The 14,552-nt window shown below is 40.5% G+C and overlaps 1 protein-coding gene across 6 annotated transcripts in view; it reads left to right on the top strand.

Annotated features, from left to right (window-relative positions):
- The first annotated feature begins 508 nt into the window (after window positions 1–508).
- The window catches only part of Fam135a (family with sequence similarity 135 member A), an 85,457-nt gene continuing 71,413 nt past the window's right edge, over window positions 509–14,552 (top strand). For 2 of the 6 annotated variants that reach the window (XM_029475903.2, XM_021156641.3), the window contains exons 1-3: window positions 510–782; window positions 12,771–12,862; window positions 14,002–14,118. In XM_029475903.2, coding sequence (XP_029331763.1) covers window positions 14,042–14,118 — 77 coding nt within the window. In that variant the 5' untranslated portion in view covers window positions 510–782; window positions 12,771–12,862; window positions 14,002–14,041. Of the gene's footprint in view, window positions 783–12,770; window positions 12,863–14,001; window positions 14,119–14,552 lie in introns of all 6 variants that reach the window. The other 4 variants (XM_085836076.1, XM_085836075.1, XM_085836077.1 and 1 more) reach the window with 3 other exon arrangements.

The raw sequence follows: 14,552 nt of genomic DNA, 5'->3' as shown, positions 1-14,552 counted from the left end.
GACCTGAAAGCTTCTATTTAAGATGTCATCAATCAAGGCACTAATAGATCAGCTACACGCATGGCCACACCATGAATGGCCCCATTAGCGACTGCTGGGGTAGCACCGACCCCACTGCCCTGGCAGAGGCGCGGGGTCGGCCCTAGCCATGGCAGCAAGGAGAGAAGACGTGGAGGAGAAAGGATGACTTGGAGAGAAATCTCTTCAGTCTTCAACTGTCCTTTCGCATCTCTTGGGGTCCTTTAACTCTCGACCAGTGGTCCACACTGTCCCCCAGCTCCCACTCCGGCTGGGCTCGCGCGTTTTATTGACGCAAGTCTCCCGTTCTCGCGGGAACTCGGGAGGGGCGAGCCGGGAAGGGAGAACAAATCTTCAAATCTCGGTTGGCGCCGGGGGCCCGCGGCAGCGGTGTCTCCTGGGGGGGCGGGACTTGGAGCCCAAGGGGGCGGGTCCTCGCCTCTGAGAAGGCGGGACGTTGCGGGAGGGGGAGGGGAGAGCCCCAGGGGCGGGGCCGCGGGCCGGGACCTGTTGAACGCAGGTAGCGCTCGGCGGCCGGGTTCCCTTGGGACCGACGCGACTGCGCATGCTCGCCGGCGACTCTGGGCCGGGAGCCCAGCGCGGGAGACGAGCCGGCTCTTGGCTTTGCGGTGGTTGCGGGTGCTGCGATGGCGATGTGAGCGGGCCCGGGGCGGGATGGTGCGGACCTGGCTAAGGACGCCTACCAGCCGGACGCAGAGCTCCTCCGTCGCACAGGCGCCAGCCGAGGCCGTGCCGGTTGAGAGGTGAGCCCCTCGCTGCCCGCGCGACTCCCGGCCCCGCGACGCGGGCCAAGTCCATCTCCCCCGCGGGGCCGGACAGGAAGTGGCCTCCTCGCCTCGTCCGCCTCTGGCGCCCTGGCCTCAGTCGGAGCCGGGTCCTGGGCCCGCTGAAGGTCGGCGGGGACGCGAGGGGCGCGGCGCGCGGGCGGGTGCTCCCGGCCGGCCCTTGCCACTCGTCGTGCCCGGTGTCCCGCCGGCTCTCCGCCCGGCTCCACGGTCGCCGCCTGGCCCTTCGACCCTCATTCGCTTCCACCCGCGCCCGCGCGCCCTTTGGCCCCGGTGGTCCCTCGACGTCGGTCGAGCTCTCCGCTCGGTCCAGCGCGGTCCCTCGACTGTGCATCCCCAGTCGTTAACCCCTTGGCCGTCGCCGATCAGTTTCCTCGCTGTTAGCACTATTTACTCCTTGGCACCTCGTTCTAGCTCTTTTGTTAGTTCCTGACTTGTGGGAGGGTGGGCTTTTGGCCTTTTGCGTTTTGTTGTTGTTGCGTTTTAGCATCTCTTTGCTCCAGTGTCGAGCCTTGCCTTCAGAGGCCCTCACTCTCCTAACCTCTTTTGGTCCCCGCCTCATTGCTTTCGGTCCAGCAGCTCCTAACCACCGAACCGATTTCAGTTCTTTAATGTTGGTGTTTTGTTTTTTAAGTCATAAAACCCCTTTTTCCTATATGTGTGGATGGAACCTCTTTTTCAGTCCATATGTTTTACTTTTTATTACATCCCTGAAGAGTTGTAACAACCTCTGTTCTCTTCCGCTTTCTATGTAAGCTAGGGCTATGCCTAGTATCCCCACTGAAGCTTCTAGAGCAGTTTCTTCATCTTTCTTCACCAGAAATTCTCTAAAGAATGGCAGTTCACTTTATTGGATCTTGAATTACATGTACCAGTCATGTTATGAGAAACAAACTGCCATTTATAAAGAATTAAGATTTGCCAGAGGTCAGTGCTCCTGTAAATAACAGTTGACCAGGAACAAACCTGAAGTGAAATTTAACAAAAATTACTATATAAAATGTATTGATTTGTTGTTTTACTCTTATGATTACGGTTGGTTACATCATTTTGAGCTTGTTCTATTTAATAAATGCGTACAGTTTTTGCGAACAAGAATAGGATTAATTGCTTATCAAGAAAGAAGTATTTAATCTTTTGATTTGGGCAAAAGAACTTAATATATTTGGGAGCTTTTCTTCCCTCCATTTTGATTCAAATCTAATTGAAATGAACCTTGTGTTTCTGTTGATGATGGTGTTTCACGCTCTGGAGGCATCTGCTGAGGCAGTTACTGTCAGTAAAGTTTGCCTTTGTTTTAGGGTTGAAGAACAACTGGATTATGTATTTCATTCTGGAATCTCAAAGCAGCCTACAAACAATAAGTTCTTCCTTATGTTATCTATGTCAGGTAGGACTTACATTGTTTTCTGTTTCTATTTTAAGAAGAAAAATACCAAGGCAGGGGGAAAAAGGAGTAGTTCTTGTTCAGAGTGGCCTTAAAATGAAAAAAAGTAGAAGAACCCCGTGTAATTAAAGTACATTTCTCTTAAAAGAACTTGTATGTATGATGAAGTGAAGAACTTTTCCTATAGTTTACATTTTAATGCTTTTTCAAATGCAAATAGGTTATTGTTGTTTCTCAAAGATGCTTGCTCTCCTTTAAAAACCAGTCTCTTTACTTGTAGGGAAATATCTATTAGAAAGTTACCATCTACAAACTCTTAGTATTATAGTGAGCTATGTTAATTTTCTTTGAATTGAAATAAGGGATCTGTGTTATACAGCAGGCACAAGAGTAAATGTGAAAAGATTTGAACCCAGAGCATAACTCAGTAGTAGTCTGAAGAAGCCATTGAACCTCCCCCTCAGTGTCTCCACCTGTAAACTGTAGTAGTAACGCTGGCAGCCCAGTAATCTGTCTGTAATCACCCCTCATTTAAACGTGTTTAGGGCCACCACAGACAAAAATTGCCACGGGAAATACATATTTTTGTTTGTTTAATTAGATACTAGCAACAATAAAGTTACTAGTCCTTAAATCCCTAAAGATTTAAATCCCTAAACAGTTTGATGTCTTTTTTTAAATTTCATATTTCTATACACTATATCTAGTAGAATAGTAGTGAACTCTGAACGAGCTTAGATTAGTTAATGTTCAGACACAATGAGCAGGCATTGGGTCATTCAGTATGTAAAAGAGACGGACTCTTTGTTTGCCCAGAGTCGATCCTGAAAGGAACTGTAAGAGTTCTATCTTTAGTGACTCTCTAGTTTTCTATTGTCTTTTATGTTCACTTCAGTTTCTGTAAACTAGAGCCCCTTGGACTTACGGGTCGTCACGAGAGATTGTTTAGGAGATGTAGAGGGCCAGGATTTCCTTTGTTTTTGAATTGAGGTATGGAGGAGAAAACTAGTGAACTTTGTGATGTGCACATGTGTTTGTTTAAGTGAGCAGAGATAAAGAAAGCATAGAGCCTTAGACTGAGTAGCTCAGTTTGCTTTGAGTGTCAAGGTTAAGGACCGAGTAGGAACCAGATGCAGAGCTGGGATATAGAGAGCATTCTTACTGGATCCAGACGTTTTCAAAAAAGTTACAGTGAGCGTGTTGGTAGGCTGCATGTTTTCAAGAGTGTAGTTAGGCTCTTCCACAGAGGTTGCATGTTTTAAGGATTGTCAGTTTTAACATGCACCTAAGTGTTCAGGTATAAAGGGCGTGCTAAATACAAAAATTAACCTCTTTAATAGAAATACAGAAATACAGAGGTGCCAGGTATACTGTCATTAAAGGGTATATCCTATCTAAAACTCTTACCCAGTTCTTGGTTTTATCAAACCAACTTTGTGAATTATCTCTCAACCAAGACAGTTCTAAGACAATTACAGTGTGTATTTCCTTTGTAGAGTTCTATCACGCCAATCATAGTATAGAAATTATTTCTAGAGTATCTTGTGAATATAGAAGTCTGGGTTTGGCCAGATGCAGTGGGTTCTCAATAGGCATTTAGAACATTTCTGTTAAGTTTTATTCATGTCCTTTAGCAACAGTTAGTTTAATCTGTCCTAGAATTGCTGTTTCCTATTGAATCCTCTCCGGGTTATACTATGGTAGGCGAGTGTAGCATTCATAATTACTGTTAACAACAGTGGTGACTGTCACATGTGATCATTGATGTATAAAATTTGCCAGTAAGCTATAGACTTGGAAGGTGTCTAAGTAGCCTCTTCCTGTCTAACAAGTCAGGGATCATCATCAGTGTAGGACCATGGAAGCCTGCGTCCTCTGCCCCTTTTGTCCTTTGCAATCGTGAACTCCAGGTTTTCATGCTGTCCTCATCCTTACTTAGCTCTAAGACTTAGAAAAAGTTCCCAGTACAGGTGGACAGGGTTAGAATGCAGGCTTTCCCCAGCTCCTTTGTGTAAAATTCCTAACTGAATTGCCATATAATAATATGATACTTATAGAAGAGCTTTTAAATCATACAGGTGATCAGGGGAAAATGTTAGAAGTGAAATCGGTAAAAAAGTTCCTTAAGTTTGTAATTGAAATCTTGAGTTGTTTATTTCCCCAGTCTTTATAAAGATCTGCTTTGGATTTTAATTGGAGTTAGTCATTCTCCATTTAAAGTTGTCTGTCCTACAAGTGAAGATATTGTCAGGCTATACACTTGAAAATTATAACTAGTTTTACATAATCTATATTATTTGGAGTAGAAATTTTCTTGAACAGAATATTTAAAAATTATGATATTTAGCTATTTATTGAGCATCATGCACCAAGTACCACATTTAATGCTTTGTGTATATTACTTTGTGAGCATTCGTTTTTCAGGTAGGGATTATAAAATTATTTCCATTTGTGAAAACAGATTTAAGTCTGAGTTAGAATGCAAGTCTGATATCAAAGTTGGTCGTGGAATAATAACTACAAAGAAGCATAGGATGTCAAGAAGTTAGTATTCCTTCACTCTGATTCTGAGGCTTGTTTTCTGTTGAGATAACAAACAAGCAAACAAAAAGGTTATGTTTTGTTTTTCCAACTACTGTTGAGTAGATCCTTGAACTAGACAGTAGAGGATCACTGGGATTCCACAGGCTTTTGTAACTTAGGTCCTTCGGAAGTCTTTTTATTTATTTATTTTTATTAGATATTTTCTTCATTTACATTTCAAATGCTATACCGAAAGTCCCCTATACCCTCCCCTCCTCCCTGCTCCCCTACCCACCCACTCCCACTTCTTGGCCCTGGCATTCCCCTGTACTGGGGCATATAAAGTTTGCAATACCAAGGGGCCTCTCTTCCCAGTGATGGCCAACTAGGCCATCTTTTGATACATATACAGCTAGAGATACGAGCTCTGGGGGTACTGGTTAGTTCATCATGTTGTTCCACCTATAGGGTTGCAGATCTCTTTAGCTCCTTGGATACTTTCTCTAGCTCTTCCACTGGGGGCCCTGTGATCCATCCAATAGCTGACTGTGAGCATCCACTTCTGTATTGGCATAGCCTCATACGAGGCAGCTATAACAGGGTCCCTTCAGCAAACTCTTTCTGGCATATGCAATAGTGTCTGGGTTTGGTGGCTGTTTATGGGATGGATCCCCGGGTTACAGAGACAAAGTCTGGAGCTAAGACGAAAGGATGGACTATCCTTCTGAAGTCTTAAAGAGTATAACCAAACCCTTCTGTCCTGTGCTGTTAGCAGGGTAATTCTCTCTTCCTCATTGCTCTTTGGTAGCCTGTGGTTCCTCTCTGGTTCTGTGTGAATTCAGCATATCCAGTTCTGTCAAATCTTTCTCTGATGCCTCACTTTGCCCCTCCATTAGACATCACTTTCAAACAAGGCTGTTTCCTTCTACAAACTAACCTTCCCTTCATTGTTAGGGATTAAAGGTGTGTACTGAGGGCTTGTCTGTATTCCAGCCAGATCAGACAGCCTGTAATCCAGGGTGTGATTCCAGTCTGCCCAGATCATATCTTTAAATGTGATCCCTTGCTAGAGCAGCCATGTTGCTGAATTAGAAGTCCTCTATTTTAATGTATCCTTAAAAAGTTTGGATGAACTGGCTTTAGTAAATCCCGCATTCCTATTGTCCAAATGACAATTGGAGGTAGGGTTTTCCATTGTCACATGAAAAGCTCACAGTTCACACATTCTCATGCACAGAAGCAAGCATGGACAGAGTCGGGAGAACTAATGCTTCCTACTGGCTTTTATTTCTTATTTGTCCTTTTTTATGCTATTGACACAGTTTTCTAATATCAACAGTGTTCCTTTTGTTGATTTTTAGAGTGCCTACTTATATAAATGTCAGTTGTAATATTAGTAATAATGCATTTTCTTTTTAATAGTCAGCTGTATAAACACAAGCTTTAATGAAACCAGAAGGGACAGTCTCTTCAAAGTATGCTTTTGTTTGTGGCAGTGGGTGAGAGAACTTTAAGGATTTCATAGCAATACCTTTGATTACATGGGAGACTGAACATAGTTAATCTAGTTAAGTATAGTTTTTCCCATTAGTGTTTCCTTCTGGTTTTTCCTCTGGTGGGCACATTTATCTATGGCTTCATGATCATTAATTGTTATTTACAGGTGTGAATTTTTGAGTATTGTAAGTGAAAATACAATATGGGTATGTCTTTTTTCATTAATTCCTTTCTGTGTGACCTTGGAATAGTTACAGGAACATTTTGTGTTACTGGAAACCTTACTTTGCAGGCTTATAGGAGAAATAAATCAAATAGCATAATTAAAGCTGCTAGTGTAGGAGTTGCTGCATAAGTCATAAGTGCCTGCATTTGCTTTTATTTCACTCTGCTGTTTGCTCTCTATTGGTATCACCAACGGAGAACAAAGCTTTCCAGAAACATGTCTGTCAAATTAATCTTCCCTTTCCTCCAAAGGCCTGTCTTCTCTCCCTTCCCCAAAGAAGGGAGTCTAATTCTATATTTATAATTTTGTGTAGTTCATGCAGTGTGCAAGTGGCTGGTAAAATGCTAAATTTAGAGTTTAGTTTGAGAAGTGAGGAATACCAGCAGAAAATTCTAGATAGACACTTGCCTTGCTTAACTTGTTTTAATGGAACAACTGGACTAAGCTCAGCTTTGCTGTGACTGGCCCTTGTCACATGCATGGTATGTCCATGCAAACGATTCTGCGTGAGTGGTTACAAGCTTTCTGGGTGGGTGGTGATCCTTAGAGGCTGGAGCTTGCCAGGTGGCCGGGCCCTTTAGAGCAGCTCTGATCCTGTACTGAGCATGGTTTGCCGAGTAAGAACGAATAAAATGGGCAGGGTGCCATGGCCTCAGCCACCCAGAAAAGGACTGCATATAAACCTACGAAATAAGACTTGCTCAGATATTCACAATCAGCCAGCCAGTGCATACTTAATCACATGACTTGATGCAAACCCTGAAAATCCAGATGTCACCAGCTGATTGTCTTTAGTATATATACTGTGTGGTTTATGTCTTGTCGAGATTAGCTCAAAACAGCTATGTAAATGTAGAGTTCGAAATTTAGATTGAAATTTAGGAAAGCTAAGCATTCCTTCTACCAGGAGGGATCATCTTTCTACTGCTTGGTGGGATACAAACAGGATTATTAAAAAGACCTTTGTGTGACTCACAAGAAAACAGCATTCTGAAGTGTTCTTGGCTTTCCCCTATTTAAGGCCTCCTATTTATTTCTTTAGAGAAACCCAAGGAAATTAACATGGATTCTGTATTCACTGCTATTAGATGCACTGAGGTAATGCCATTCTAACCTCATTAAAAGTCTCTCTTGTATTTCTAACTGACAGACTTAAATTTACCTGTGCATTTTAGATATTCTTCTATTGCTGGTTGCAATTTCCAAATGTTAATCTCAGTTCCCAGTCATCTCTTACAGTGTGAATGGTTCTACTGCTCCTTCCTTTGCAATCAGTCTCCATGTCCGTAATAATGTGAACCTCTCACTATAGTGAACGTGAAGATCTAGTAACAGTGTGGCTTCTTAGAAGGAAGTTTATGTTAGACAGTATTTAGCTGGGTAAAAAAATGAACTTTCAGACAGTACTGGAGGAAAAGTATTTCTTGTTTTTATGAGAAAATGACACACTCCATGTTAACAAGGAGCCTTTCAAGAAGTTGTTTGTTTTCTGTCGGTGATACCATTTTGGTGTCATTCTTTGGACCAACACTATCACGGGTTTTGTTTGATTTCTCTTGTCTTATAGTTCCTAAATTACAAGTAGAAGTCAGAAACTAGCTGTTGGTTCCCCCTTTTGTTGAAGGTGGCCGCTGAATAAAAATTCCGGGGGGAAAAAAAAGCCAGCAGTGGTGGCGCACACCTTTAATCCCAGCAGTCGGGAGACAGAGGCAGGTGGATTTCTGAGTTCAAGGCTAGCCTGGTTTACAAAGTGAGTTCCAGGACAGCCAGGGCTATACAGAGAAACCCTGTCTCAATAAATAAATAAATAAATAATAAAAATCTGAAAAAAGTGGGGAAACAGGTAAAATTAATTTTAATCTAGAGAACTACTTGAGATAGTTCAGTTCATAAGTTCTGGAGAGATGGCTTGATGGTTAAGAACACTTGCAGAGGACTAGTGTTTGGTTGCTAGCACCTATGTCGGACAGCTCACAGCCACTAGGAAGTCTGGCCCTGTGGGCACCCCTACTCAAGTACCCACATATACATATACATCGAATGCTTTAAATATTTAAAAAGACATATTGAGCTTGATAGTTTTACGTCAACTTGACACAAGCTAAAGTTATTTTAAGGCGGAAACCTCGATTGAAAAAAAAGAAAAAAAAGAAAAAACCGCCTCTGTAAGATCTAGCTGTAGGATATTTCTTAATTAGGGAGGACCCAGCCCATTATGGAATTGGCCATCCCTAGGCTGGTTGTCCCAGGTTTGATAAGAAAGCAGACTGAATAATTCATGGGAAGCCACCCAGTAAGCAGCACCCTTCCATAGTCTCTGTATCAACTCCTGCCGCAGGTTCCTGTCCCGTTGGAGTTCAATCGAGAGATCTCCTGCCTCTGTCTCCTGAGTGTTAGGATTAAAGGTGTACACTACCATGCCCAGGCCTAGTGTTTTTAATACTCACCACAGAATGTTTAAAATAGTAGTTCTGTCGGCACAGGGAAGTTGTGCTTAGCTATTAAGGTATAGATAATTCAGCTAAGCAATCTACAAATCCCAATCTAGACATGGGGCCACCAGCTGTGCTTGAGATAGAAAGGAATTAAGAATGACTGGAGTGGGCAGGCTGCTAAGAGATGAGGGCAGAGAAGTTATGAAGGAATCTGCATACAAAGGTATAGATTAAGTGTGCTTACCTATTAAGGTATAGATTAAGCCATGTAAAAACAGAAGTTTGACATGTCTTCTGTTAGATTGAAATTAAATTACGAAGTCAGTCCCTCACTCACACTAAGACAGTTTTGTGGTCTTCATGTTGGTCACAGCATTTCAGAAAGAACAAGAATGACTTTCAGATTCATAACTGAACTTTTTTCATTGAAAAAAACTTAGCTGGGCGGTTGTGGTGCACACCTTTAATCCCAGCACTTGCGAGGCAGGTGGATTTCTGAGCTTGAGGCCAGCCTGGTCTACAGAGTTAGAGCCAGGACAGCCAGGGCTACACAGAGAAACCCTGTCTCAAAAAAAAAGTAACTTTTCCTGAGGTATTACAATGTAATTTCTTTTTCTCTGCTTATTAGCTGTGCTTGGTAGGGATGGGCTTTTCAGCATGGATTTCTCACTGAGCACCAGAGTCATTCCTTGTCTAGATTGGGATTTGTAGATTGCTTAGCTGAATTATCTGCTGGTGATTTAGGAAATGGTGCAGAACGGATTTCTGTTTGATTGGCCTCCAGATTATTAAGTTTTGTATTGTTTTGCCAGGACTACAAGGGTAAACCATTTAGTCTCAGATAAGTCAGCTGATTCCGATAATGTCAGAGGCCATGGTTAAATCTATGAGCTCTGAGCCTGCCCTAGACTGTTGAAAAGGCTATGAAGCTCATGGCTTGTGACTGCAGAAGAGTTGTACTGGAGAATTCCCTATGCATAATTGTGATACAAGGAAAGAAGTCTTTTCTGACAGTTTTGTTAGTTCTTGAGAAAGGACAGACCAGGATTTTTCTTGTGAGTGGTGTAAAAATCTGTATAAATTAGAAATCAGTATGTTAGTCCATAGAATGAATTTGCACTTTTTGAATTTGATTTACAGTGATTTACAAGTTTTTTATCTTGATCTTTTAATGAGTTAACAACATTTAAAAGTAAGATTTCACCTTAAAGGGGAAAAAAGTCTTCCAGCTTCCTTCTGGGAATTTTGAGAGACATCAATGATTTCCACCAAGGGGTGGACTGTAGATCACAGAAAATGTCTGATTCCTCTTGCAGAGAGCCAGCAAGGATTGATGGGGCCAAGCAGCATTTTATGGATGGGAAAAAGACTAGTTTGTGTCAAGAGAATCACAATCATGCTCACTAACCCTGAGAGCCCTCTTATTTCTTTCTTCTTTCACCCTTACCTTTTCCTTAGTTCTTTTGTTATTTTTTTCCTCCAAACAATTTGTAAAAGTACATTTGTACATATGTATGTATATTTTTCTTTAATGTTGTTTAATAAAAAGAAAAGGATTTAAGACAAGTAGACAGCAACAATATAGTGAAAAGCATAGTAGGGTATAGGAACTGGAGCAGAGGAGAATTCTGAACATACACTAATAAGGGAATGTATTCCATCAGTGCCTGCTAACATATCCATATCATAATGCCTTCCTCCAAATTGGTTTATTTTAGATAGGAGAAAAATAATGATCTATTTATGAAATATTTAATATTAATATCTTAAATATTCACTAAGATTAAAATTTGAGTTTCTTCCATATGAGTATGAAGCAGTAAATAGAGTAACCAGAATGTCCCACTTTTACAGAGGTTTGTATTTAAGATGTAAGAAAGGGTAATAAGGCTGGATTTGATAGCTCGTGTTTATAATCACATTATGTGGAGAAAGAAGTAGAAATATTGAGAATTCAGGACCAGCCTAGGCTCTGTAGCGATCTAGATTTTTAAAGGTAGTGGGTAAAGTCTTCAATATTTTAAAGGGACATAAGTGCTTAGGAACAGGTAGGGTGTGGCTGAAGCAGGTAGATAATGTGGCCAGGGCAAGCCTGGTTGAGAAGCTGGTATATGAGTCTAGACCAAGAAAAGGTAACAGTCCATAGCTGGATGGAGGAGAGCTCCAGAGAACACCAGGACTTTGGGGCCACCAGCTGTGCTTGAGATAGAAAGGAATTAAGAATGACTGGAGTGGGCAGGCTGCTAAGAGATGAGGGCAGAGAAGTTATGAAGGAATCTGCATACAAAGGTATAGATTAAGTGTATTACTGTATCAAAGAATCATAAGACAAAAGGACTGAGCAGTGTCTAAGCAGCTAAGACACTCAGGAGTCCAGTATACTTCTCTTCTCTTGCCAGTGTTTAAAGACTTTTGCCCTAATCTTTGTGATCAAAACTAGACTACTGTCAAGAAGATATTCTTGCCTAGAAAAATGATGGGAAGTGAACTTAAGGGCAGAGAATTTCCTTTTAAACAAGTTAGTTGCTGCATGCTTCACTTCGGTTTATATTCCATAAGTGCAGTCAGTCAACCACATTCCATGGGCAGGGTAACTTGGCATCAAGAGAGATTGAGAAATAGTCTCGGGCTTGGTGACCATATGGCACGGAAAGGAAAAAAGAAGTGACATGCACTGTCTGCTACTCTAGCTATCACGATAGCCTATCAAAAATGTGACCTCCCTTCTTACAAAGAAAATCCAAAAGCCAAAAAGAAAACAAGAGCTCTACTAAAACTGTACCTACTTCCCAATTCTCTACATAAGAATTGGAATCCCAAAATGAAAGATGAGAATTTATGTCTTGTCCCTGTAGTAGGCTTATTACTGTTTGCTGTGAGATGAGTACTATCTATTCTTTGAAGGAAAGGAAGACAACATCTTGGGACTGAAGTCCTAAAGACTTATTGTACCTTTGTACTATACTATATGTGCTTCCTGCTTTTCTTGTGATTACTGAGCCCACTGGTACCTTGAACTGACCTCATTTCGATGAAATGGGGAGTCTCTTATCTAAAGGTACATTGATGCGATCTATGTTAATCCTTATTATAATTGATGAGGTGACTAAAGTAGTAGACTTGGCACAGTCTACATCATCATTAAGAAAAACAGTGAAGAGTGAACATGGTCCTCATTTTAATGTTTTTGAAACCTAACACAATTACATTCAAGTCAGAAGTTTTTTCATCTAAATATTTGAACTGTAAGAAAAACTGTATGCCGAGCAGTGGTGGCCCACACCTTTGATTCCAGCACTTGGGAGACAGAGGCAGGCAGATTTCTGAGTTCAAGGCCAGCCTGGTCTACAGAGTGAGTTCCAGGACAGCCAGGACTACACAGAGAAACCCTGTCTCAAACAAACAAACAAACAAACAAACAAAAAAAAAACAAAAAAAAAAGAAGAAGAAGAAGAAAGAAAGAAAAGAAAAGAAAGAAAAACTATATAGCATAGTCGGGCAATGTTTTGTTATTCTTTTAAATAGTATATTTTATGTATACATGTCTGTATGAAATACATGAAATTTCGAAACTTAGTTATTTTAAATGAAGAGTTCTCTATCTTAAAAATTATGAAGGTCTCCAATGTTTTAGGTGGTCATTGAGAAGTGTTTCTGAACCACTGAACTAAGAAAGTACTCTGTTGTACTGTGTTGTCTATATATGTGAATCCTTAATAGGAATACAGAATAGTTAATGATGAAGTTATAATGTATTCCTAAGCCTTGAGGAGGATGTAAGTCCTGTGTGTAAATTGTGAACATTAAGTAATGAAATATGGGTATTTTAAAGATAGATTTTGTATCTGTGGTTTTATTTTATTGTTTCTTTCTCATAGGGGGCACAATATATTTTTAACAACAAGAATCAGTAACTGGAAATACAAGGTTCATTATTTAATAATGTAAAATGAAGATCTGATCAGCAGAGGTAAGTATATGGCATTTCCTTTGCACTCACTTCATCATAGGTTAGAATACTTGCTGAATTTTGGCCAGTAGTTTTTCGAGAGCTGTGAAGGCTGAGAGATTTTACTATGCTTGCTAATGAGTTGCTTGCTATGGTGCCATAATGTTGGCAGGAAACATTGGACTTAACAGTCAGAGTCAAAGATGGGTTCTACTCAGAGCAGTTGGGCCAGGTGACATCACATAGCAACAAAGTATAGAAGAGGAGAGGAACCCTGAGCTAAAGAATCCTGGAACTTTGATCATGGACAGTCCACCCACTTGTTTTCTGCATGGGAAGGCTTTATTGTGTAGAATAGTAGCAGATCTCTTCTTAGCTCTAGTGTGAGACACTGTTGCTGGCTTTTCAGATGTCCATGAAGAGATAGTCTGGAACAAAGGCAACTGTTAGAGTCCTTGCCTTAGTAAGAGGTGCAGAGATACCAGAAATCAGTGGAGGATTATCTCCAAGCATTTATCGTCTCTAACTTGCTCTTCCAAATATGTGCTCTTGGTATGGATGTTTGTTATCTGTCTAAATAGTGAAAATAGAAACCACTGAAACAATAACACAGGCTGGCTTTTAAACTGCAACATGCCCACAGGATAATAGTTACAGTTAAAATAATGTCATTTACATTTACTGGCTTAAATGTTCTTCGGAAGCTAATTTGAAATAAGCCGATTAGAAAAATATACAAGTCACTGACACCAGTTTTATTTTTATACACACACACACACACACACACACACACACACGGAACTATTTTTCAATGCGTATGTGAATGTTTTAATTTTCACTTGCTTGTGCACCTTTTATTTTAACTTCCATGAAAATTAATGCCTTAGGTTTTTATGAGAGGGATTTTTTTTAATTCAAAAGTGCTTTGTTCTTTAAAAAATATTTTCTTCATTTAACAAAAATATCCATGGGTTATCGTATGGATGGCACAGGGGAAGAAATGTTAGAAAAACTTTATAACCAACACATCTTGTGGTAAAAGTAGCACTGCTGGTTGGTATCTCTGGATTCTGGTCCTGCTTGGTTGGATTAAGCTAAGCTAGGCTTCTAAATTGCCATTTCTGTTGTGTTTCTCATGATCTCTTCCCCTTTTAACTAAGGTGCTGTTACCAGATTTGCCCTCTGGGTATAAATTAAAAAATGACTGAAGTTCAAGCAATGGTAGAATTCTCCGTGGAGCTAAACAAGTTCTACAACGTGGATTTATTCCAAAGAGGGTATGCATTTTATAGTAAGAATTTAATTATAGTTTTTATATATATATAAAGAGAGCTATATTTAGGTGATTATAGTCTAAGTAATTTCATATAACTAGATATTTGGAGATTATGCACGTAGATTTAGTGATAATGTTGAATATATTTAATATGTATTTGAGATTTTGTATTGATCATTGAGGGGGGTACGTTAATGAAAATGTATTATCTCATTTTTACAGTTTATAGGCATATTATATAATGGAGGAAAGTTATATACAAAGAAATAGCTAAGTAGAAATATAAAGCATATATAACAAAGATTCAATAGAAATCAAGGAGGACATTTTTCTGTTAATAAAGTCATTACAGTGATATTAGCAGCAATAGGAAAACAGCCCAACACTGCCATGTAGCCCGAGGAATTTCCTTCCCAACTTAAAGGTCTCCATTAA

This window comes from Mus caroli, unplaced genomic scaffold (assembly GCF_978045245.1).
Source record: "Mus caroli unplaced genomic scaffold, Mus_caroli_1 scaffold_1, whole genome shotgun sequence".
NCBI lineage: Eukaryota > Metazoa > Chordata > Mammalia > Rodentia > Muridae > Mus > Mus caroli.
Note: the sequence above shows the minus strand (reverse complement) of the source record. Positions and strands in the feature narration are given on the sequence as shown.